This window comes from Astatotilapia calliptera, chromosome 14, assembly GCF_964374335.1.
Source record: "Astatotilapia calliptera chromosome 14, fAstCal68.1, whole genome shotgun sequence".
In the NCBI taxonomy this organism is placed as follows: Eukaryota; Metazoa; Chordata; class Actinopteri; order Cichliformes; family Cichlidae; genus Astatotilapia; species Astatotilapia calliptera.
The window spans coordinates 37,317,839-37,344,190 of NC_137435.1; the positions used below are offsets into that span (position 1 = coordinate 37,317,839).

Consider the following 26,352-nt stretch of genomic DNA (forward strand, 5'->3'; position numbering starts at 1 on the left):
ATTTTTGTGCTTGTACATGTTTTAATCTCATATTCTGTTCCTGCTCACAAGGTGATGAACATGTTTAAAGGCTGCCGGCGTGAGGATTCAGCTCCTCACATTTACTCTGTGGCCCAGTCGGCCTACCGCAACCTGCTCACCACCCGACAGGATCAGTCCATTGTGCTGCTGGGCAGGTCTGGTAGCGGCAAAACCACCAACTGTCAGCATCTTGTCCAGTACCTGGTCTGCATTGCTGGCAGCACAGGAAAAATCTTCTCTGGTGAGTTTGTCCACAAAAGACAGGGGTAGGTGGACTACAAACCTCAAATATCTTATATTGGAATTTTACATGGTTTCTCAGGATTCTCAACCTAGTTAGAAAGAATTAAATAATAATTCATAATAATTAATAAACAAAATCATCATCTGATAAGTTCTCTTTTTTCAGTTAAACTTAAAAAAGAGAACTTATCACATGATGATTTTGTTTTTTGAGAATAAATGCTCAGGTTTGAATTTGAGCACAGGATAGCTTACACTGTCCAAGCCAGAACATCACAGCTGTACTGGTTTCAGTCTTTTGTTTTGCACAATCCTTATTCTCTACAACTTTTGAAATTAAGTATTACAGATGATAAAATCAGATAATTTTTAAGTGCTTTTTCTTCAATTACTAAATAGAAATAATTAACTAAACACAAGTAGGCTCAAATCCTGTTACTGACAGTGTGAGCCAGAGGTTTTTACACCAACAAGGATATGTAAGACAGACAGGCTGCGGTTTGAGTCAGGGCCTGGTTTGAGGACATATATAACATGTATAACAGTTATACACTGAAATGTCAGTATTGTCAGTGTCAGTGTAGCCAGTCCACACAATTTTCATCAGGTCTTTGTTTATAAAAGTATAATAAGATTTGGACAATGAGAATTATTAACAGGTAGAACAGAATTATGGGTTCTTTGTGAAACATTGATTGCTAGTTTGCAATGAATCATCAAATGATGGGACATCTTATCGTTTTGGTGACACAGCTGAGAAGTGGCAGGCAGTCTACACCATACTGGAGGCCTTTGGGAACAGCTCTACCACCATAAACACAAATGCCAGCCACTTCTCTCATGTTGTTTCCTTGGACTTCGACCAAGCTGGGCAGGTGGCCTCTGCCTCCATCCAGGTAACAAACACAAGTGCGCGCACACAGCTGATTAGCTTGTACTGTACCCTTTTTACAAAACTCTCTTTACTTCTTAGACAATGTTGTTGGAGAAACTGAGGGTGAGCAGACGACCTGAGGGGGAATCCACCTTCAACGTTTTTTACTACATGATGGCTGGAGCCGACAGCAGTCTCAGGTGACTCGTTGAGCCCTTTTTTGTACTGTTTAGTAACGTAGAGATTTTCTTTTGTTTTTTAAAAATAAAAAAATGATTTGATTTGGAAGAATTGTAGCGTTACAATAGGTTTTTCACAGTGTTTGTCATATTATTTCTTGATGTTTGTTTTCTTGACAAGTTTTCGTCACCTATTCTCTGTTTGCTATGGATAGGCATGTCTGGAAATTTCTGGACAGTGGCATAATATTCACTGTTTCACTGCTGTATGGCAGTGCAGTTGCATTGAAATGAAATTGTCAACAATCAGTATCACTGATTTTTTCAGTCATTGTATCATGGGAGCATATGTTACTTTAAAACCTGTATATACCTTACAGCATGAATGTACAGGCTCTTAATTCTATAGGCCACCCATTCCCAAAGTCAACAATCCTGTGGCCCACTTAAAACCCAGAAAATCCCTTGTGGTCCACCCACAATAACCAAAATACAAGAGGATGTGATGTATTTCCTTGAAATTTTTAGTCAAAACACAAACAATGCATGCTGTTGATTAAACTTTCTAATGCTTTGCAGCGTGTTAGGGCCTCCCACTGGGACCAAAACCTAGATACAGTGTCTGAAGAAACAAAACATATTAGCAATTTAACATTTTATGGTAATCAGGTGCCAATCAGGCAGCAGCATTGGTAGAGAAGATTTGGCAGGTTTTTCATGGGGGTAACCCATATACTCGATGCACAAATGCATTTTTCTTACAAATGTGGCAATGCTTACGGGGAAATAAACAGACTTTCCAGTGGTGTAATATTTATAGCTTTTTTTCTTTGTTACAACAAAGAAAAGAATCGACCAAACACTGATTTCGTTACTTTTTTAGGTAGCAAGTGTACATTCTGTGCTCGAAGTCTAAAAATGGGCAAGCTTAAGGATTTGAGTAAATTGTTGTCACTAGACGACTGCAGTTCTTGTGAGGTGTTCCTGGTTGACAGTCGTCAGTATCTATCAAATGTAGTACTTGGAAGGAACTGTAGTGAACATTGATCCTGTGATTTGCGTCATTGCGTTCTGTTTTTAATTACATTTAACAAATCTTCTCAACTTTTTTAGAATTGGGGTTTTACACTAAATATCTTTGCTAAGTCAGCAATTAAATTAGAAAGCTGTCTTAAAAGAAAATCATTGTCACATAATATGGATATTCTTCTGATATAACAAAAATACAACTACTCACATCAAGCTTACACATTTGTCTGGCACTGAGGAGCTTATGTTTCTAGTGTCTTTCCTCTCCTCCAGGACGGAGCTGCACTTTAACCACCTGGCTGAGAACAGTGCTTTTGGGATCCTGCCACAGACTAAGGTAATCACAGTAGATGGTAGATGTTAATAAAATGTGTGGATGAAAGCAACTGTTTATTGCAAAATTCCAGACTCCCTGCAGGGTTCAGTAAAGTTTGATTTGATCTGCTTCAGCCTGAAGACAAGCAGCGATCCTTGCAGCAGTTCACCAAGCTGCAGGCAGCCATGAAGGTGCTGGGCATCTCCAGTGAAGAGCAGAAAGCCCTCTGGCTTATCCTCGGTGCCATTTACCACTTGGGGGCAGCGGGCGCGACTAAAGGTAGGAACTCCCTTCCTCGTTGATTTTAAGTACATCAGATCTTGACTAGGGAGATGGTGTGATTATAGGGGAATAGGAGAAGATGTAATAAAAGGATAGCGTACAAATAGAAATCTACAGTGTATCACCAACTGCCACACCCGTCAGAAAAACAACCATACAGCAACTAGAACCCAAAAAATAAAAAAATGCACAGATATATTCTTCTTGTAGGGGTTGTGCAGTGTGTGAGTGTGAGAGAGAGTGTCCAGTGTGAGTGTAAGTGTTTAAGTGTCTTTGTCACAAAATGAACTTGAAAATGAGGGTAGGGGAAAATGGGCTCCAGGTGCCCAAGAACTGGCCGGCAGAGACCCCCCCAACACGGAAGACGTGTAAGCCATTCCAGACCACCAAGGGAGTGGATCAACAACCATGTCAGAACAGCGAACCACACGCCCTGGAACCAACAAGTATGCCCAGGGAGGGGCAGCAGCATCCAGCAAGGAGCACTAGGGAGGGTGAACCTCTTTCCTCCAAGACCATATCTCACAGGGGCCAAGCCCCAGCAAGCCCCAGACCCAGCCATGCACACACACACACAAACACATGGACCAGATTGTCATGGTCAAAGATCTGACCACCCTCATAACGTCTGGGTACTGACCAGTAAAATAAGGTTGTGAATACAAGCAGCTAAAAGGAATTTCCTCTGTAGGGAGGCTCGGCTGTATCTTAGACTTAAACTTAGGAGCTTAGACATCTGGAGAAAGATTGTAGTAGAGCCACTGGCAGTGTTGGGGAGTAATGGAATACATGTGCCGCCGTTACGTATTTAAAATACAAAATATGAGTAACTGTATTCTGTTACAATTACCGTTTAAAAAGGTGGTATTCAGAATACAGTTACTTTGTTGAAATAAAGGGATTACACGGCGGCCTTTTCCTGTTCCATATGTTAGGCTGTCCCCTCTCTATTTTTGGTAATTCCACGCCGGTGGAAACCCAAACAAAACACGCATTAAGAGGCTCAAATGCCTGGGTCTCAAGCCCATGTCACCTCTACTTGCGTCCCGCAAAATGACGTGACGAAATATTTAAATAAATTACTGTTCAAAAAATTATTTAATATGAAGGCAATACAGGCATAGCCCTAAAGAATGTAGCCTCATGGGCAGTGTAGCCCAGCTGTAAGTACGCTGTGTTCGTGTTTTCCTCTGAAACAATAAGCTCCGTTGGAGCAGCCTTTCAACGCCTCTCTCTGTCTCTCGCTAGCAAACTTGACCCAGGCAACAAAGTAAAGTTTTCAGCTATGAGCCCGACACGAACCCGACGTATTAGCCAGAGGTCGCTTTACTACGGTTCGGAGCTGTGGACCTGTTTTATATATGCACAGAATAGTTTTCTATACGAGATCACTGCAAAAAGTGCAGCCTTACCTAATGTCCACCTACTGTTACTCATTTTATATTAAGATTTAAAAATGTAGCTGGTATTGGTATGATGAGTAACCTTCAGTAATAGTAATAAATCACACAGCTATAGTACATTCATGTAGTTGTAAAAAGCTTGATAATATATTAAATAATCCAAAGTATTCAGAATACGTTACTCTCATTGAGTAACGTAACGGAATACGTTACAAAATACATTTTGGGGCATGTAATCTGTAATCTGTAGTGGAATACACTTTAAAAGTAACCTTCCCAACACTGGCTATGTCCATGGTGCTGATGTAAGCTATAGGTGACGGTTTCTCTTTGTGTATAATATACACAATATATATGACAACATATATATACACTGTATATATATGTTGTCATATATATGATAACCATGTTCAGTGGAATCATAACAAAACACCCACATTTCTGTTTTGTAACGCAAAACAATTATAAATCTGAACAGAGACGGCGTCTGAGGTTGTGTTGATGCCCAAATTCTTTCATATTTATTCCTCTAAAGTAAGACAACTGTAGCCCTTTATAAGATTTATTTAATTAAACCCTTTATTAATGTTCTGGCTTGTGCGGCTCCCGTTACAAGCATGAAAGACACGTGCATATGAGAGGTGTCATCATCTCCTGTGAGACAAATTTAACAAAGATCTGTGACAAAACTCAGCGAGAAAACAATAAACTGGAAGTGTAAAAACACCTTTTTACTGTTCTTTGAGGTAAATCCCAACATTTATGATTTTCTGCAGCCTGTCCTGGTAGCTGCCATTCATAAGGATTATTTCTGCAGAAAAAGAATGACATGATGCATTAAATGCCCTCTTTTATGTGAGCAGAAGCAGATGCAGAAGAAGTTAACCACCGATGTGATAGCCATCTCTGTCATGGCCAGCTCTGACTGAGGTTTTAGGTTTTGTCGAAACCCTTAATGAAAACAAAAGCCAGTCTGTGCTGATCTTCCTATATACGCAAAAACTTTATTCTCAGTCAGAATAAAGAATAAAATTTACAGTAAGAGTAAACAGTCGACTTTTCAAAAGAAGTTAATGGTCTGTAGAAACGTCTGTGTTTGTTTGTGTGTCAATAAAAAAAGCGTGTAAATACATAAAGTGTTAAATACCGTTTTCACTGCTCCATTTTCACGGGAGAGAGTTCGGTAAGGGGATCCCACACTAAATCAGCAGTGAAAGTGTGAAAGTGTGCATATGCGTTCCACAAGCAGCTTGAGCTTTGTTCTGTCTTAGATAATCCACAAAGAATTTCATTCTATTTCACATTTTAGTCTGGATTATTAAAATGCAATGTCTTGTATAATCATTTTCAAAAGAAACTGATATGTGCAAAATCCATCGTTTTACGCGCGACTCCTTACATCGCCATGATTAGTTACATGGTCACAACAAAATTACGGCCTGTTTTGCACAACAAACAAACAAACAACAACAAAAAACTGAAGTGTCATCGTGTCCGTACTGCTGAATAAAATGCATATTTTCCTTTACATTTGTTTTACTTCTCATAGTTGGGTTTCATTTGGAATTTCCTTTGGAACTCCAAGCGCTTTAGAAAGACTGGAAAGTGGGAAGTTTGCATGGATCACATCACGGTCTTCCTCGCCTCTCAGTCAAAGGTCCTGATGAACTCTAGCTATGCCCACTGGTCTGTGCCGAAAGTCACTAGTTGAGGCAGTTTGGGCATCTTCTTAGTAAGCCTATTGGCCACCAACCTTTGAAGGTTTGTTGGGCACACCGAACTGGTAGGAGACAGCAGGGTAGACCCAGAACTTGTGTAAAGTGAACTGGAAAGGTTTGCTTGGGAGAAATTTGGTTGAAATATCCCGCTTACCCTGCTGCCACTAGAGTGAGCACTGATCCACTCCAAATAAAGTAAGACCTGAAACTTGCAATGTCATCCTGCTTAATAGGGAAAAGGTATATGGAAAAAGGAGGCCATGGATGACAATATGTTAACAACAAACTGGCAAAAAGTCTAAAATGAATTTGTACCAAATGGGCAGTCTAAAATCTATATGCCATATTTGACTTGTCCCTTTAACATGATCCTCCTACGTATGTAATTTTAGTTGTTTTAGATTGTAAGGACGACTTGAAATGAAGATGTGCATATCCTGCATTTGGTTTTATACTTATATGCAAGTTTCCCAACAACTGATTTATTGATTTTCCCAGCTTCTCTGCACTGCACTGACCTGATTACTTAATGCCAGCATGTCTCTGTTCAAATTACAATCAACTGTAAGGCATCAAATGTGAATTCTTCTTGCAGAAGTGGGAGAAAAATTGTTTTTAAGTCAAATTTACTTTCTACCACCAGCCACTAGGTGTCATGTTTGACATATGAATGTACTGCTCTCAGTCAGAGGCACGCTGACTACAGAGGCAAAAGGGAATGCAGATTTTTTCCATTAGATGGCGTTTAATGTGGCTTTTTCCAAAATGTTTCAGCAGTCCACAGTTAATTCCCCTAGAACTTTTAGAAGTCCAGGTATGTTGATCAAATCCTACATTGTGTTCTGTTTTTATGTATGACATCCAAACAGTTTTTGAAGTTGAGTTTTAGTTTAATCACTAGTCATATATTTGAGGTTTTACTGTATATAAGTAGAAGGTCCCTTAACTTTAAAATTGTGCCGTCTGAAAAAGAAAGCATACCTGCACAGAAAATAAGATGGAGCGCAACAGAATACATTTATTTTATATTTGGATGTGACTACTTTACAATCACTACCAATTTAAGTGCCAACTTTAATTTATTTGCAAAATTGTGTCTCCATAACTGGAAGTGATTACCCTTGCACGTATTTATTGATTTTTCTCCTCATTGCAGCAATCTCAATGTGGTGGCTGTGTGAAGTGTTTCCTTCTGTTTTTTGGGTCGTATGGGTTCAATGTCAGGTGGCGATGGATGCTCCAACATAAAACTGGGGACAGTAAAAGTCATCTTTTTACATGTTTTTGCTGAAATGCACACTTACTTCAAAGTGACATCAGTCATAGTATAGAAAGTCTTTTGTGACTTGAATAATTTTTAACGTCAATAGTCTGCACTGACAGTGACTTTACTTGAAGGACATTCTTTATGCTTGGACCGTTTTCTTTTAGTCCTGAGTATCATTTCCTCTCCACTGGTGTGAAACAGGGGTTTGGGGTGCTATCAGTCACATTTCTCAGCCAGCTGTTCCAAAGCATAATGATGTGTTGTCAGTGTTGTTGAATGCTAATGTTCATGTTTTCCTGTGTCTGTGATGATGTGATGAATCCTTAAACTATTATCTCTAACACCCCCCCCCCCCTCTCTTTTTACTTGCATGTTTGCATGCTGCGCCATATCAAACACAGATGGAGATGAAGGTAATGGGAAAAAAACAACACACGACTTGTTGACCCTTTTTTTTAACCTAAAAAACCTTATGTCAGAGCCTCTCCTGTTTGTTTTCTGTCTGTATGCCTTTATCATTCTCTTCAGCCATTAGCATTTTTATTGTTTCTGCTCCTCCTCTTTCTCTCTTGTGTTTTTTGTGTTTTCTTCATTACGGCTCTCCCATCTCCTTGCATCGCCTTTTCCTTTTCTCTAAGATGAAAATCAGAACTTCACTGTTTCTTTAAACCGCCCTCTCTCATACCTCCCCTGTCACCTCATTCGACTTCTGTCACACTACTACAATTCTGAAACAAACAAAGTAAAACTTGTACATTTTCAAATCTCTTGTTTGTGTTTTAGCTCTCTACCACAGACCTTGTATTTCCCAGATTAACCTGGACCCTGTTGGGTTCTCTGGTTCTGTGTCGCTTTGATTGGCTGTATGTCGCTGGTGTTGTCATGATTCTTTGGTTTATTCTAACACACTGGCTTTGATTGAGGTTCCGACCAAGTGGAGATGCTCTCCTCTTGCAGATAATTGTGCAAAAACAGATTGAGAGTTAGGATTAAACATGATTAGCTGTCATCTCCATCACATATCTAAGAACACACCAGCCTCACACAGCTTTTCCGTTTCTCACAGTAGAGATTTCCATATTTATGTTTGGAGTCGTGGGGACAGAACACAAACATGATGTGCTAAAACCCACACAGCAGAGGACTCTTGGTGTTTAAGGTGGGATCATAACTGGATCCTACTTAAATATTTTAAAGATTTTTAAAACATTGATTTCATTTATTGACATTAAAATATTTAAGTGTCTCTAATTTTTACTGTCAGTGTATGTGCTGCAAAGTGTCAACATGAAACTATTCTGTACTGACTTTAAGTATTTTAGTAAAAATAATTTACATCACGTCAACTGCAAGATATTCACCAGTTGACTTTTAGAGCCACCAGTGTTCAGCATTAATTCAGCATTACACATTGCACAAAGAAATGCTGCCTTTCTCTCTTTGTCTATGCCGTTGACAGCATATAATACAGTATAGTTGTGGTATTATAATAATACATTCTTCAGGAGTCTGCTGTCGTGTTTTGGATGGGGTAAAGTGATATTATACAGTAAATCAGTACTAGACTGTACTGTACACCTCATGACATCTTTCATTAAGAGAATAGATACTTTTTAGTCCTTCTAGTGAGTCCATCACAAAAGTTGCCTTTGTTGATGGCAGTAGTTGGGGTCTGGAAAATTTCTCATTCACTCTGCCACTTTCAGGAGATGAATTATCATTATGCAGTTAAATCTTGATATAAGAGATATCCCACTCAAGTATAAGAATCAAGTCAACATTCATTTCCTTTTAGGGAACTCCTCTAAATCATAGATGCTGATATGACTGCGTTACTGCGTTAGAGAAGCGCTAAATGTTCCATTACTGCAGAATCTCAAGCTCAGTTGTCGTTTCATTTCAACTGACAGTTTTTGCACTTTTCAGCATTGTTTTTTCACATCTGGGACAACTCCTGTCAAAGGCAGAGAACATCTCTTTTGGTTAAATAGAGGTGCCAAGCGAAGTGTTTACCAGGTAGAAGGCCAGGACCATCGTTGAAATTGAATTTGTATTTTAACAGTTACAGTCTGAGGTCTTGTCAGCTGTACTGAACCTCAGCAGAGCTGATAGTTGTACTGGATTTGGATACTGGAGTGTCACAGAAATGAAATCTTGCCTAAATTTGCAACAGACGGTAGAAATAGTAGTTTTGATCTACAGTAATTGTATACTTACACTTGCTCTTCATTTTTACTGTACATGTTATCTTCGTTGCCTTTCTTCTTCTAGCTCTTTGTTTTAGAATTTGAACTCATTCATGCTTTACTTGTAGTGGGACGTCGGCAGTTTGCTCGTCATGAATGGGCTCAGAAAGCGGCCTACCTGTTGGGCTGCACCTTGGAGGAGCTATCTTCATCTATTTTTAAGCATCAGGCCAAAGGACTGCAGCATTCTACCTCATTCAGAGGACCACCAGATGAGGCTAGCCATGGTGATGGCTTAGGTAAAAATACTGCAAACGTTGGAATTTCCATTTATGTTGAATTATTGCTAAAAGGGTTCCCATTGTTGATATGATCATTTTTTCTTAGATGCAGACCACATTTTGCTTGTTTTCAGCTGCTGTTTAAAAACTGAGTCTCATGAAAAAAACATAAAACGTGCATCTCATCTGTCTCTCAGGCCCTAAAGTCACAGCTCTGGAGTGTTTGGAGGCCATGGCATCAGGACTTTACTCTGAGCTTTTCACACTTGTCATCTCCCTTATTAACAGGTTAGCTGTCAGCATTTACCTCAAATTCTAGTACTACAATATTCATATTCAATTTGGACTTATATAAAATAGCTAGATCATTCATGAATTCATCTTGCCAGATAAGTGCTGCACTTTAGATTTTTTTTGTAAAATATTTAAAACATTCACCTTCAAATATTGTAAGAATGAATTGGTATATAAATATAATTTTGACACTGGGAAGCTGCAGACTGCTTGATTAGTCAAAGCTTCTTCACTAAAGCCTGCTGATGCATCTGTGTCCCTCAGGGCCCTGAAGTCTAGTCAGCACTCTCTGTGTTCTCTGCTGATCGTTGACACTCCGGGTTTCCAGAACCCTCGGCTGGCTCATCAGCAGAGGGGAGCCACTTTTGAAGAGCTCTGTCACAACTACACCCAGGAGAGGCTACAGACTCTGTTTCATGAACGGACCTTTGTCAAGGAATTGGAGAGATACAAGGAGGTGCAGCTGGAACAACAGAGCTTAACACTTGGGAGGGACAGAACATATACATATTTCATGCACTGATTTTAAGGACGACTTAATAATTACATGTAGTCAAACACAGATGTCTATTTTTTCTGGCGTCTGCCTGTACCGATAATTCTCAACTAATTCAAATTTTTAGGATTTTAGATGCACTGGAGATCAGTTCATTGGTGCTCCACAGCAGTAAAGAATTTGACCTCAGTACTCCAGATAATCCACAGGATACTCGGGGTTTAGAAAATTTCTACTTCTACTGTAGTTCCAATGCAAGTGGTTCACATCAAGATCTGTGGTTTCTACGAGTAATTGAGCTTCAAAACTTGAATAAATACACAAAAACTCAAATGTTGAGAAATTGGTGGTGTCAGTAAAAGCATTTCTATGTGTAGTTTACAGCCTCGCCCTGTGCTTGTGTGGGTTTCCTCCAGGTAAGCTTGCACAGACCAAAGACCCTACAATAATGCAGAGAAAACCCCCAACAATCAAATGTCCAGTTTAAGAAATTTCCAAAACTTTTTATGTACTCAACCCAATCTATAGCTTTAGTAACTGCTGATTTCAAGATTGAGATGAACAGCTGCACTTGATTTTCCTTTTTTTATTTTTTATGAGCTCATCTTCTGCTGGTACATGTCTTGTAGGTTACTAACCTGAGTTTCTGTCCCCTCCTGCATCTAGGAAAACATAGAACTTGCTTTAGATGACATAGAGTCCAACACCTCACTGTCTGTAGCAGTTATTGATCAAGCCTCAACCCAAGCTCTGGTAAGCAACCCTCACTACACTCTGCTTTGCTTTCACCTGGAATCAGTTGTGAGAAATATGCTGTGTTAACAGCACAGATTAAAGTTGTGTTTATGTTCAGTGGAGCATTGAGGTATTTAGGTCCAGATTCAAGGGCAGTTTATCTGGGCCTGAATTTCAGTCATTATTCAGGGAGACATTAATGCAAATGAAGCTGTAGCCAAATGAGCACCCCAGAGTACCACTGAGCCAGCAAATAGCTCTTTTCATCACTGCTGGCAAATGCAAATAGTTCTAGGTCCATGGCCAATCTAGCAAAGCAGGCATCAATATGTGCTGAAGCCAGAGGACCTGAGATCTGGGACAGAAAACTCCCCCTACTCTTCTTGAGACTGAAATTAGATGTAACATAAAAGAGTTTTCAAAGCATGCTTAGCCTAAATGCTTGTCAACTTGTTGTGATGGTTGGTTCCATATTTTCTTGCTGTTTCTTTCATTTCCTTTAGGATTTTGTCTGAGATCAGCACTATTGATTAGAATCAAATTTGTGATGTGTTTTCTCTTTGAAGCTTGAAAGAGTCTCCTTTTCTCTCCACTCGTTGGTTCCCTTTTTACTAAAAGTCTGTGTTGTTAGCAGTACAAGTATTTGCAGCATTTGGTCTGTGTAGATGGTCCTGCAGTCTTGATGGAGACAAGTACTAGATTCCAGCTTCCTTTTGTGTTGGACTGTGTTGAACGTATTAGATGATTTATATAATGGTGTGTATTTTTATTTGAAGTGAGAGTAGAACAACAAACCTGTAATTATGTAAGAGTAGCAAATGTCTGTTAACCATAATAACTGACATTTGATACCATCAGCAACGTTGTTTTTCATGCCAAACTGTTGATCGTTCTAGTTTTCAAGACACCTAGAGACAATCAAATCCCCCAAATATTAGCTGAAATGCTTTAAGCTGCATCCATATTGGAAGCAGTTCACAGCAACCAGAGGCCACACAACGTACAGGAAAAATAACAAAATAACCACTCGAGATACGTTTCTCCAGGCAAGTGGTTGACGCAGTTATCAGTGCGCGAGCAGGATCCTGTTGTTTGACATATGACTAGGTAGTAAATAAATTAGATGGTTACCCAGGCAACCCGTACCTGGAACATTAAGGAAACAGGTGTCAGCTTCAAAGCGAGTGTGGTGCTTTAGCAGCAAAGACTACAGAATGGATTCCTTTTTGCTGGCATGTGTGAATCTGAGGTCAGTTTCTAATGGTTCAACTGAATTCAAATGAACTCTTAGGACTAGATTGACAGTGAATGTTCTGACCTACAATCACTAAAGATTTTAGAAGTTTCTGCAACTGATCCCCTTTATGATGGACTTACACATTATGTACACACATCCTCAGATAATACAGTGCTCAACCACAAACAAAATCACTCTGTCAAGCTGCCCTGGTCTTTCAAGGCAAGGAATCTGTAGACTGAAGGTGTTAGCGTCACAAGGCCTCTGTAGATCAAACTTTTATCTTGTTTCCAATCCTGAACAATCAGGTGGTACAGATATTACACCAACATAAACACCAAGGTCCTCTGCCTCTGGTGCCTTTTTTGTTCCATCTTCCACTGCTCTGTGGCACATTTCAGGCTCCCACATGTCCATTGTAGGCGTTTTGGCAAAGGTCATGGGTCTGCAAAGGCATTCTCACCACTGTGTGGCTAACAGCCCTCATATGCAGCGAGATGCATATGTGCATAATCTGGTACCTTTTTTCCTAATCATAACCAGCTTGAAGGATTTTAAGCAACTACAGAAGACTTTCGGTGAGCTTGAACCACACAGCTTGTGCTCCACCAGGCCATCAGTGGAACTACACCACACTGCCACTGTCCTTTTGAGTGGAATCATAATAATTTTGTGTCTGTGTTTGTGTGTGATGTCAAGTAGTGACCAACAAATTATTTCAATTTATCTGAAGAGGAATTAAAATAATGTTGTTGATCTTTTTGAGGTAGCACCGCATCGTGTTACACAAATATGAGTCTGTCCAATACCTTTAGCTTTAGTTAATAGCTGCATTACTAATGACACCCAGAAGAACAGTAGACATGGAAACACACTGTGACTCAATTTTGATTAAACAATACAGGTGGTGCATTTGCATCTAGCTTGTGATCTCTGTTCAAATTACAGCAAACTCTTTTTAATCTCTGTAAGTGATTCGAATGACACTTTAGCAGATAATGTGTTTTCAGCAGCACAATCCTAAGCCTCTTCTTTGATTTGGAAAGCCTTTAAGAGTCAGCTAACTTTGTATTTTCATTATAAGCGGCCTGTCTGCACAGGTTTCATATTTTTATGTAGAAAGCCTCATCTCTGCTAGGTCCACAAATTCAACAATTTAACAAAACAGTGCAGGATTTAAACTTTGTACTGACAAGAGGAGTAGTTTTATAATCAGCTGTTAAGGTTGTGAAAGCCTATATCCAAGTAATCACTCAAGCTTTTGTGCTGCACTGTTTTCTTTTTATATTGTTAGATTTTGGGTGCTAATTTACTAGCATTAATTGAACATTGATTTCTAAGTAGAATGACAGGCATTCAGAAATGCTTGTGGAAGGCTTATTCTGCATTTGCACAGAATTCGTTTTATTTGCTTGCTTCTAACTTAAATATATGAGCTGTATGATTTTCAGTGCACAGTTGGAAAGCTCACTCAAGTCTGATTTGTGTGACTGACAATTTTTAAAAGATGGGAGGAAATCTTCTTAAAAGTAGAAAATTAAATGAAAGGGCCAATCCTTGCACTTTAGTTTAAATCAGTACTGTAGTGTTCAGCTTTGAAGGTTTGGGAGGACATTAGAATGCCCTTGATTGAGTCTTTATGAAAAATGCTGAACAAACCTTAAGGACAAATTTGACTAGAGCAACAGCAGCTTACTGTAGGTGGAGATTTGCCATGTGGAAATTCACTGTCTCTAAGGTTTGAAGGAGTAACAGAAATTGGTCCAATCCATGCTACCCAAGGCCTCCATGTTTATATAGTGACATCAGATGATGGTGCTGACAGTCAACTCCACAGCTCCAAAGCAACCTTTAATCTTGAGAGCAAAAATAAAAAATGTTTTTACTTTCTTTATTTTGTTTTTGAAAAAAGAAAGCAAAACACAAACATCTCTTGTCAGGTATTTGGCTGCTTAGTACCAGTCACTGTCCTCTGATGAAAGTGACAGATAACGATTTCTATATTGTCTTTCCTTGATCTGTCCAAATAAAAAAGACATTTTCGCCTGCCTTTGTTCATCACAGGTTCGTACTCTAGCCAGGACAGATGAAGCTCGAGGCCTTCTGTGGCTCATGGAGGAGGAGGCTGTTCAGCCAGGAGGTTCAGAGGAAACCATGCTGGAGAGACTCTTCAGCTACTATGGCTCTGCACAGGGAGAAAACAAAGGTGAACACTCAAACACGTAGCTGTCCTTTAACGCAATCAGTCGAGGCTTTCTGAAGAAACAAATAGACAACACTGATACACCATGGCAGAATATTTCCATTCTGTTGCAGGAGCTAATCTACTTCTGCGAGGAGAGAAGCCCCACCTCTTCCTGCTGGGCCACAGCCATGGGACCAATTGGGTGGAGTATAACACCCAAGGCTGGTTGAACCATGCCAAGCACAACCCTGCTGCCCAGAATGCTGCAACCCTGCTGCAGGACTCCCAGAAGTATGATGCCTCTGTCTATACATGAACATCATCCAGTTTAATAGAACAATGTATGAAGTGATTGGTCATCACCGCTGTTGTTTTTAAGCTGCACGTGCCCTGATGGAGTTGCTAGTAGTGGATTTGAATTAACTGGTTACGTAAGAAGAAAATAAAACTATGTCCTGTACTAATAGAATTACATTTGTCCGATATAGAGAACATATAAATGTACATTACAGTACACTGCATGTGAACTTGTGAAAGAAATGCTCAATTTATTCTTGCATTGCCTGGATTTATCTCAGTTTCTGTCATGTTAGGCCTGCCTTTCCACCTCTGGGGGCTCTGTGTTCTCTTGTCTTTAGTTCATATGCACTCATTTCAGTCTGTCTGTAAATTTTATGGTTTCAGTCACTCAAAAAAACATAATATGCTTGACAAGGGGAAGAATGTAGAGTTTAATCAAATGTTTCCAGTATGATCTTACTGCTACAATCCACAGTTCAACCATGAATGAAGTCAATATATTTTGTACTGTAGGTTATGAAATCAATGGCTCTTTGTCTATAAAGTCTTGGGAACATTTGCCTTACTGTCTTGCAAAAGGGAATACACACTCTACTTAAGTATAGTCTAGCTAAAGCAATTAATTTGCTCTAAAAAGACAAAAATTGCAGGGACAATATCTAACTTAGCAGCTTTTCAAAATCTGTTTCAGACCTTTAGCAGTCATAAGGTGAGTGTTTGACACCATGAGGCAACAGAGTGAACCAAAGAGTGCAGCAAGGAGCCTGTCAACATATGGCTCTCAAAACTATAATATGGCACTAATGCTATCAGATTGATTTCTTTATATTGTCTTGTGAATTCTTGGATGCTAGTGATGTGGATTTGTACAAACCCTATCATCTTTCTGCCACTGCAGGAAGAACATCAGCGCGCTGTTCATGGGCCGGGCCAGTGGAGCCACCGTGTTGTCGGGCTCCATCGCCGGTCTGGAGGGCAGCTCCCAGCTTGCCCTGCGGCGAGCCACTAGTATGAGGAAAACCTTCACTACAGGTGTGGCTGCTGTCAAGAAGAAGAGTCTGTGTATCCAAGTGAAACTCCAAGTGGTAAGTGGATGAGAGTGTGGTTAAAAGGTACGAAAACACAACAGGCACCAACCACCTTGTGGCTGCAGCTCAGTGCAGCTGCTTTGGCAATGGAGCTGCACACCTATGGCACCTCTGCCATAGGTGTGCATTGAAGATCTTGTGGACCGGGGCCTCTGCCAGGCGTTCCCAGCGCACCCTCACTATATATGCACATTAAGGTCATGCAGTTCCCACCACCTGACCCAACTCACCACCTGGTGATTAGTTGACAGCTCAGCCCCTCTTTTTAGCCAATTGTCCAAAACATATGGCCGCATCTCTGGTGAAACAATTATAAAATCTATCCTCGACCTCCGGCCTAGGGTGTACTGATGCCAAGTGCACTTATGGACACTCTTATGTTTGAACATGGTGTTCATTATGGACAAACTGTGGTTTGCACAGAAGTCCAACAACAAAACACGGCTCTGGTTCAGATCCGGGAGGCCGTTCCTCACAATCATTCCCCTCCAGGTCTCGCTGTCTACATGAACATTGAAGTTCTCCCAGTAGGACAACAGTCCCCCCTTCTGTTGCTTTTGTAATACTTGTTAAGGCAGTGACGCTTAACTCTCTACTATTTTCATAGCTTGTTGTTGCATGAAGTCTTAGAACTGGAAACTGATATCTGATATAATCTCTTTATTTTTAGGATGCTCTGATTGACATGGTGCGGCGTTCTAAGGTTCACTTCGTCCATTGCCTACTGCCCAAAGTAGAGGCAGTAGGAGGAGGTGATTACCGTATGGCTCATGGAGAGAGCCCTGACTCGGGTCTTATGACTCTGGACGTGAGCCTCCTGAGAGCTCAGCTCCGAGGATCCAAGCTGCTAGATGCTCTGCGCATCCACAGGCAAGGTAACTACTTTGCAGTGTTATATGTATGTAATTTCAACACTCTTTCCAGTCACTGTTATGCTGATGACAGAACCACGTTTCAGTTTAAAGTACCCCAATGTAAGACTGTCCCATAGACATTCATACTATTGTCTGTCTGTTGGCTGTTGATAAAGTTCTAGCCTTTCCACCAGCTGCAGATGCTACTTTAACTTTGGTGTTCTGAGTTTGTGTGCTCTCTTCTCTGTTCTGCCTCTCTGCCTCTAGGTTATCCTGACCACATGGTTTTCTCTGAGTTTCGAAGGCGCTTTGATGTTCTGGCACCTCATCTAACCAAGAAGTATGGCCGCCACTACATTGTCACAGATGAGAAGAGGGTGAGTGCAGAGTTAGCATGATACTTGCAGTTCTGCTGTGAGTAGTTGGACTGTGACTGCTGATATAACGAAAAGTGCTCTCTTGTCAACATCCTTAGCTGTTCGTATATTAAGATACAATGTAATCATTTGCCTTGGTTTAATCAGAATAAATCATTCACAAGGGGAAATTGTTTTGTAAAATTTGCTCAGGATTGTGGGAGATGTAAGGTTATTTAAGAGTACCTGAAATCCACTGTTAAAGTGATGTGGTGTAAATGTGGGATAAATAACAGGAAATGTTACTTTCAGATTGATCATTTATGTTCTTGTGAGTCTTTTGCCTGTAAGTGAAATACTTACTCATGGGGATATCTTTTGTCTTTTTTTCACACCACAAAATCACGTACAGTGTAGAAAGGATGAAGTCTGGACATGCAGTGTTTCCCTCTTTGCCCTCCACACTTGAGTCTGTGAACACAATCCATTTATTCTTCCTCTTCTCTTACCACTGTCCTGGCTCTCCCGCTCTTGTGTATAATTAATTATAATTGTGGGGGATGGCAGCATTCAGCCACTGTACTGAATAATTACTGATGGTGGGAACAGTTCTTTGTTTCCTCTTCTCTCTGTCTTCCCATCCATTCCCTTCTGTCTTTTTTGTCTCGTTATCTTTCAATTTCTTTTGTATAGGTGGCAGAACAGTTTAGGAACATCCCCGGGCATATGATTAATGTCTTCCCTACATTTATTTAGCGAGTATATAGCATTTTTGCACTAAGGTGTGATTAGTCTTACGACGATACTGTGAGAAAACATATCTACATTAAGATCCTCTGTACCTCATGTCTTGTCTCAAAAGGTGCAGAACCTGTTTTCTAAGAATCAACATTTTGTTTTGTTTTGTAAAAAGAAAAAAAAACTTAAACAAGGACAGATGTGTAAAATCTCGTGCTCCTTTACACTGCTCTATACTACACTGGCAGTGAGGAGGCTCAAAGTTTCTTGAAGATGAGCTTAGAGAGGATATCCCACTCAAAGAGTACTAATGCTACGCAGGTCTCTTTATTTGAAAAGGAAGATGGATGGAAGGTGTTGGTGTGAGATAGATTACTTTAGCCAGATTTAATTGGACGATAATACAATTTTTTTTTTCACAGAGGGAGAAAGCAAGAGAGAGAGGGTTTGGTTTGCGGAGTCTGTCTCTGCCAAACAAAAGCCCCCATTTTTCTCCTGCTATAGCCCAGTACTGTCTGCTCCTCTTAAGACAGCATGATGTAGCCATGTTGTCAGTGTCCATATGGTACGCCTGCCAAGAGCTTTTCAGACCAAACAGGCAAACAGCAGGGGAGAAATTTAATGCATCATCCCTGAGAAGCTTAATTCTCTCTAAAGTTTGTTACTATTGTTTTCCTCCTTTGAGAGGTTCCATGGTCTAGAATGCCTGGTATGAAACATCTTTTACAATCAGATCCCAGTTTCATACCTGCCTGATAGATATATCTGTCTGTCAGCTTCTTGTGAAACACAAGAGGCAGCCAAAAAAAAAAAAGGATGCTTCCAAAAAAGCTGAAAACTGAAGCTACAATATTAATAACAATATTGTTTTTCATGGCAGCTTAATTTTGTGGGTTGAAATTAAGTTTTCCTGCATTATAAAATGCAATGCGATTGTTCAAAGTCACGCTTACACACAGGATCTGAATAAACTAGGAATTTGCAAATTTTTGTACTTTTTTATACAACACTTCAAATCAAATTCAAGACTGTTGCAATAAAGGGACCGTATGCAATTGAAAAGCCTACGTTTCCAAAAGACCACTGTGTCTAGTTCCACTTCACGTCAGGGAAAATGTTCTGAGACTAAATTTGAGCATTTTTGGTTTTTGAACAAATTTTAATTCATCAACTCCAAAACATAATCATGATGATCTGAGATCTGAAGTTTTAGTCTGATGAGTAAATTAACAACAGAATGGTTGAAAAGAAGAGTTACTGAGGTGTTCAGTGAAGAAATCGCAAAAATACCGAGGACCTAAAACCCTTCTTTAAGAGGAACGCTTCTTCCTTAATTACTGCAAAAGTCCTGTAATTACATTAATCTTGTCTTGCAATTGTTCGGGAATTTCACAAAACAGATATGTGCATGAAATAAAGGTAGTTTTTCCAAGAGTTCTCAGAATAGATTCCCTCAAAGGCTCTTACAGTGGGGGAAACAGTTACTAGATGTTGAGCCCTTGCTGTTGCCTTACCAAAAAAACAGAGGAGAAAAACAAGAACAGTATCTAATTTTTATTGCAGTTTTATTTTAATGCAGCAATACAGAACTCCAACTATTTTATTTGTAAATGGAAGAAATCTAAAATGGACATCTTTCCAGATAGAGGAGGGATGATTATCGTATCTCATGGGGTGGGGATGATCATGAGAAAGGTGGTAGATCAGTCCAAAGCTTGGAGCTTGTTAGTGATCTAAGGCAGCTGGGAACACAGTGACCAAGAACCTTGTTGGTAACACACCATGCTGTAATGGATTGAAATCTTGCAACGCCAGCAAGGTCCCCTGCTCAAGAAGGTACATATACAGTTTAACAGTGAACATCTAGATCAGGGGTGTCAAACTGAAATACACAGTGGGCCAAAATTCAAAACTAGAACAAAGTCGCGGGCTAACGTTAATATTTATTGAAATATATTTATTCCTCCAGATATAAGAATGAATCTCTTCTTATGGACTCAAACACGTTTTGCTGAAAAACTGAATATGGAACAAGCAAAGCTTAATACTAAACAATATATATATTAGCTGTATAATACCAGTAGGCCAGCTCTGATAGTAATTTGGTATGGCTTCGCGGGCCAAATGTAATTAGGCCAGAGTTTGACACCTATGATCTACAGTGGGGCAAAAAAGTATTTAGTCAGCCACCGATTGTGCAAGTTCCCCCACTTAAAATGATGACAGAGGTCAGTAATTTGCACCAGAGGTACACTTCAACTGTGAGAGACAGAATGTGAAAAAAAAATCCATGAATCCACATGGTAGGATTTGTAAAGAATTTATTCGTAAATTAGGGTGGAAAATAAGTATTTGGTCACCTCAAACAAGGAAAATCTCTGGCTCTCACAGACCTGTAACGTCTTCTGTAAGAAGCTTTTCTGTCCCCCACTCGTTACCTGTATGAATGGCACCTGTTTGAACTCATCATCTGTATAAAAGACACCTGTCCACAGCGTCAAACAGTCAGACTCCAAACTCCGCCATGGCCAAGACCAAAGAGCTTTCGAAGGACACCAGGAAAAGTATTGTAGACCTGCACCAGACTGGGAAGAGTGAATCTACAATAGGCAAGCAGCTTGGTGTGAAAAACCAACTGTGGGAGCAATCATCAGAAAATGGAAGACATACAAGACCACTGATAATCTCCCTCGATCTGGGGCTCCACGCAAGATCTCATCCCGTGGGGTCAAAATGATCATGAGAACGGTGAGCAAAGATCCCAGAATCACACGGGGGGACCTGGTGAATGACCTGCAGAGAGCTGGGACCAAAGTAACAAAGGTCACCATCAGTAACACACTACAACGGCAGGGAATCAAATCCCGCAGTGCCAGACGTGTTCCGCTGCTGAAGCCAGTGCATGTCCAGGCCCGTCTGAAGTTTGCCAGAGAGCACATGGATGATACAGCAGAGGATTGGGAGAATGTCATGTGGTCAGATGAAACCAAAGTAGAACTTTTTGGTATCAACTCAACTCGTCGTGTTTGGAGGAAGAAGAATACTGAGTTGCATCCCAAGAACACCATACCTACTGTGAAGCATGGGGGTGGAAACATCATGCTATGGGGCTGTTTTTCTGCCAAGGGGACAGGACGACTGATCCGAGTTAAGGACAGAATGAATGGGGCCATGTATCGTGAGATTTTGAGCCAAAACCTCCTTCCATCAGTGAGAACTTTGAAGATGAAACGAGGCTGGGTCTTCCAACATGACAATGATCCAAAACACACCGCCCGGGCAACAAAGGAGTGGCTCCGTAAGAAGCATTTGAAAGTCCTGGAGTGGCCTAGCCAGTCTCCAGACCTCAACCCCATAGAAAATCTGTGGCGGGAGTTGAAAGTCCGTGTTGCTCGGCGACAGCCCCAAAACATCACTGCTCTCGAGAAGATCTGCATGGAGGAATGGGCCAAAATACCAGCTACTGTGTGTGCAAACCTGGTAAAGACCTATAGTAAACGTTTGACCTCTGTTATTGCCAACAAAGGTTATGTTACAAAGTATTGAGTTGTATTTTTGTTATTGACCAAATACTTATTTTCCACCCTGATTTACGAATAAATTCTTTACAAATCCTACCATGTGGATTCATGGATTTTTTTTTCACATTCTGTCTCTCACAGTTGAAGTGTACCTCTGGTGCAAATTACTGACCTCTGTCATCATTTTAGGTGGGGGAACTTGCACAATCGGTGGCTGACTAAATACTTTTTTGCCCCACTCTAGATGATTCAGAGAACGCTTGTTAAAAAACGTGAAACCAAAATTGAACTCTATGGCATCAACTCAGCCGTTTTCTGACAGTGATCAAACACATACTGCAAAGACAATAAGAGAGTTGCCAAAGAAGCACATTAAGGTCATGCAGTACCCTATTCAGTTTCCAGACCTCAGTTGTATAAAGAATCTGTGGATGGAGCTGAAGCAGGCTTTAAGTTGCTGAGTGGCAGCCAAGAAACCTAAAAGATTTAGCGAGTTCATGTGAAGTGGAGTGGTCCAATCAGTTTGTAACTTAAATGTAATTCCTTTTGTCTGGATTTTAGGTTGCTGTTCTGTGTTTTTCCCCTAAAATAAAAACCACCATAAAAGTTAGAAACTGATCATTTCTTTATAAGCAAACTTTCCAATTCAGCAGGGGATCAAACAATTATTTCCCCCACTGTACATTTAATGACACGTTTACCAAATGTAGTGTGTAGCATCACTTTTCAAACCTTGTAGTCTGTTTCCTTTTTAGGGACATCGAGGTATGTGTGTGCTTGTGTTAGCTGATTCCAGAGTGGATTGGTGTTTGTTGCTATGGCACGTAACTTGCATCATTTTTAGGAGCCAGGTCACATGACCAGACATAGGTAAGGCCCGGACACAGAGCGATTGGGTTGTTTATCTAATGAGTGTTCGTTCTGCTCGTTTCCAGGCAGTGGAGGAGTTACTGGAGTCTTTGGAGCTGGAGAAGAGTAACTACCACATGGGGCTAAGCAGGGTGAGTTTTCCCTAATGCATACACTTTTCATCTCAATGTACTTCTGCTTATGAGTTAATGCAGTTTTCCTGTTATTGCAAACTCAACATTTCCTTCACAGTACTAATTCTTTTTGTGGTGATCCTCAGACGCCCCTCTTTTTTATTGCAATCCTAAAATCCAGTTCTTTCTTCTTTGTTGTCTTTACATTTGTTGTTGAAAATGAGATTTTTGTGGGTTTTCATCATCACTTTCTACACTGATGTTGATCAGCTTGTCGTCTGGCTGTTGCTGCTTTGTGTTGCTGTGAAAGAGCAAGAAAAAGTATTCAAATTCAAAAACCTTTTTATGCTTTGGCCCTTGCAGTTAAACAGATAATTAGAACACATTTTCATTCTACTCACTAGCTTGTCGAGCAAAAGGGGCGACAGGCTCTCTGTTTCTTTTTTGTTCCTCTGCAGTGACAAAGTCTTCACACTTCCACATGTATCCTCACTAGTTCTAATTCTCTTTTTTTTTTCTTTTTGGGGGCAAGAGGTGATATTTTCTGCACTCTCTGTATCTTGCCAAGCAGCAGTCAAACACTGCCAGACTGTTGAGGATAAAGTGCAGCTAATCACAAGGAAAAGGGCAGGCAGTTTTTGCTAATTAGATCTGTGAATGTCTGCGGAATAAAGAACAGTCTGGGCCTTGGCAGATATTGCAGAATGTTTGACCTTGCTTCAGAGTTTGACCACTACATTCCCAAAGTTAACTTTTTAGTACCAAAGTTTTCTTTTAATCTGTGGTTTTCATATCAGTAACATTGGTAATGCCTCTTGTTTTGTAATGTTTTTACTGACAGTTGAAACACAAAGGTGTCCAACCAGCTCATGTGGGAAAGTAAAGCACCAGCTTCCCATTTAGAGAGTAAGTGGCCCAGTCTGTGGGCCACTTACTCTCCAACCGGCCTACTCCTATAATACTTAACTAAACATCTGATAAATACTCTATATTACTCATCCATCGCTCCCCATATTTCTATATTAACAATTACAAAGTATGTACAGTTAGATCCGAAGGTCAGTGAAGATAAGTAAATACAGTTTCTAATTCCAGATGACAGTATCAGTTCTGTTAAATTACTGCAACACTTGAGCTAGATGGACTTGATAAAGACATTAAACATGATAATCAGTTTTATCCCAGGGTGATGTGGCAATGTTACAAAGACTTTTTTATACTGCTGAATAGGGATGGGTATTGATAAGATTTTCACGATTCCGATTCCATTTTCGATTCTGTTTAACGATTCGATTCTTTATCGATTCTTTTTAAAAAAGGAGAACACTAAGGTCGGTTAGCTTAGAACTTAGTTTTATATCTTCTCTTTGAACAAGATAGAAATTTAGGAGTAACATGGTCTTACAAACCCAACAGTGAGATCTTAAGAGTTCCAGCCTACGGCTCTTCAGTGGGGTGTCACAGGGTCCCCAGGAAAAAAAATTGTAAATGTAAAATAATAAAATAAATATTCTTCTGTAGCAATAACAAAGCATAACATAAATTATTCAGTAGCAATTACACAAGAATATCCAGTAATGTCCCTGCCTACAATTAAACACTTACCGAAAATCGGGGGCATCTGCTGTGGCAAATGGGTGCAAGCCTTTGACCACAAACTTAGTCACTGCTCGGTGACATTCGTCTGTCCTGGCCTGAAAGGAGACGCTACCGGTAGACTGCAGTGAGAACTGCCAGCATCTGAGCCAGACTCTGTCTGTCTCTCTCATCATGGTCACCTAAATGCACAGTAATGGCAGGTTTTGTAATAAGGCAGATCGCGCTAACATAATATGCACTGTTAGTTGATTATTTACCTGCCGCATTAACGGGAGAGGACGTGCAAACGTTACCGCTGCTGCTGGGTTGAGATTCACGAGTCCGGAGCGGAATTAAAAACATGACATTTATTAAAGGTCATCGTGTGTTTTGTGAGCAAATGCTTTTGCATATTCGTAGTGTTTCCTCCCTTAAATGAAATATCTACTTTGCAAGTATTGCAAGTTGCCCTGTTGTCAGCCGTTCTCGTAAAGTATAACCAAACTTTTGAGCGTTTGAGCCGCCATGTTTCCTGCCAGGTAAATGACGCTCCGCAACGCGGTGACGTCATTCGGGGCGACTGGAATCAATAAGAGAATCGTTTGCAAAAATGGCAAAAAATTCCAAGGAATTGAAACACCGGTTCTCAACAAGAACCGGGTTTTGATACCCATCCCTACTGCTGAAAGTGTTTGGCTTTGCAAATGTTCCATAAATGGTAAATGGAGTTGAGGTCAGATTTCTGAATTCAATAAACATTAGTCTCTTTAAAGATGCTAACAAAAATTGTGTCCTCAAAGAATGGAGTGCCACTTCTCCTTTATGAAGAAGGTAGCTTGGTGAAGCAGCACTTCACATCACAGAATAATAACACAACAGGATAAATTTAGTTAAACACATTACGTTATATCACTACATATTATTATTTATGTTATTATAGAATTATATATATATATATATATATATATATTATTACTATATATTATTACTATATATATATTTGTGTATGTTATTTTTTTTTAATCAGAGTCAGATGGAAATACAAGAAAGACAGGCACACTTAAAAAATGGCAGTGAAGAGAGCAATGACTTGCCTAAGAGATGTTGTTGATAATTAAAGGTACATTTTCCAGCTAACGTTTGTCTGTGTTAAATAATAACACCTGCCTAACATGGTCTATGTCAGGGGTGCCAAACTCATTTTACATGGCGGGCAACGTACAGCTCACTTTGACCTTAAGTGGGCCAGACCAGTGAAACTTCCCATTCAGTATAAAGAAGTTACTTATTTAACTGTTTTTCTACATGAGGAAGAAAAAGCTGCTGTGACAAGGAAAGAAATCTGTAGGCACGCATCTTTGGACTTAAACTGTAAGTAATAGATGTGAAAGGTTACGGCAAAAATTCTTGCAGCTGATTGCCCAGACTGTTCAGGTTTTTTTGTAATCGTAAAAACCAGAAATTTCTATAGAAAGTGGAAAAACAGAAACTTTTCTGTCATTTAAATTTTTAATGCCTAATTATTTTGTGTAGTATGAATGGCCATATGAGAGCATTTTATCAGTAGGAAAAACTGTAAGACTTAAGAAAACAAACAAACAAACAAACAAAACGGTTAAAAGGCCAAAGTTTCTGCTTGTGCTTGTTTGTGGTGAGCAGAAGTTCAAACAAGTTAAGAATTATAAATAACTTCAAGCACATTCTGGCCTATGAGACTCATTTAGACCCTGAGCCATGGCTCTGTGCTACATGCAGATATTCAAAGACACTTTGTATATAGTTTATTTTGTGTAATATTCAATACTGAACTGTAACTTAGGAGAACACATATGAGGTTTAAGGCCTGGATATGTTTGAAACCTTTTATCCTCCACCATGGAAAATGGCTGAATATAAAAGTGGATATCACTTCAGACAGTCTCCAATATCATTGAAATGCAGCCAGATGCTGCTCATTTTACATTTTAGCTCCTTTCTTCACTTTTTCCCAACACGCTTGCATTTAAATCCAGCTCGCCGTCTCTCTGTGTACTTGGCTTGTACCACTACACTTGTTGTCTTCGGAACATCTGTCCCCCTTAAATCTTTTGCATAATGGTATGATCCCAGCCCCCCACCTCCACCCCCGATTTTAATAATTTAAATAAATAATAATATTACATTTCATCTAAGAGACTGAGGGTCTTAA

The 26,352-nt window shown here is 39.9% G+C and overlaps 1 protein-coding gene across 8 annotated transcripts in view; it reads left to right on the forward strand.

Annotated features, from left to right (window-relative positions):
- myo18ab (myosin XVIIIA b) overlaps positions 1–26,352 on the forward strand; it is a 126,362-nt gene that overhangs the window by 46,299 nt on the left and 53,711 nt on the right. For 7 of the 8 annotated variants that reach the window (XM_080289092.1, XM_080289094.1, XM_080289093.1 and 4 more), the window contains 15 exons: positions 52–262; positions 1,018–1,160; positions 1,238–1,338; positions 2,620–2,683; positions 2,797–2,941; positions 9,647–9,817; positions 9,997–10,087; positions 10,358–10,550; positions 11,256–11,342; positions 14,626–14,767; positions 14,878–15,037; positions 15,945–16,131; positions 16,805–17,009; positions 17,256–17,365; positions 22,539–22,604. In XM_080289092.1, coding sequence (XP_080145218.1) covers positions 52–262; positions 1,018–1,160; positions 1,238–1,338; positions 2,620–2,683; positions 2,797–2,941; positions 9,647–9,817; positions 9,997–10,087; positions 10,358–10,550; positions 11,256–11,342; positions 14,626–14,767; positions 14,878–15,037; positions 15,945–16,131; positions 16,805–17,009; positions 17,256–17,365; positions 22,539–22,604 — 2,076 coding nt within the window. The remainder of the gene's footprint in view (positions 1–51; positions 263–1,017; positions 1,161–1,237; positions 1,339–2,619; positions 2,684–2,796; positions 2,942–9,646; positions 9,818–9,996; positions 10,088–10,357; positions 10,551–11,255; positions 11,343–14,625; positions 14,768–14,877; positions 15,038–15,944; positions 16,132–16,804; positions 17,010–17,255; positions 17,366–22,538; positions 22,605–26,352) is intronic. The other variant, XM_080289089.1, reaches the window with a different exon arrangement.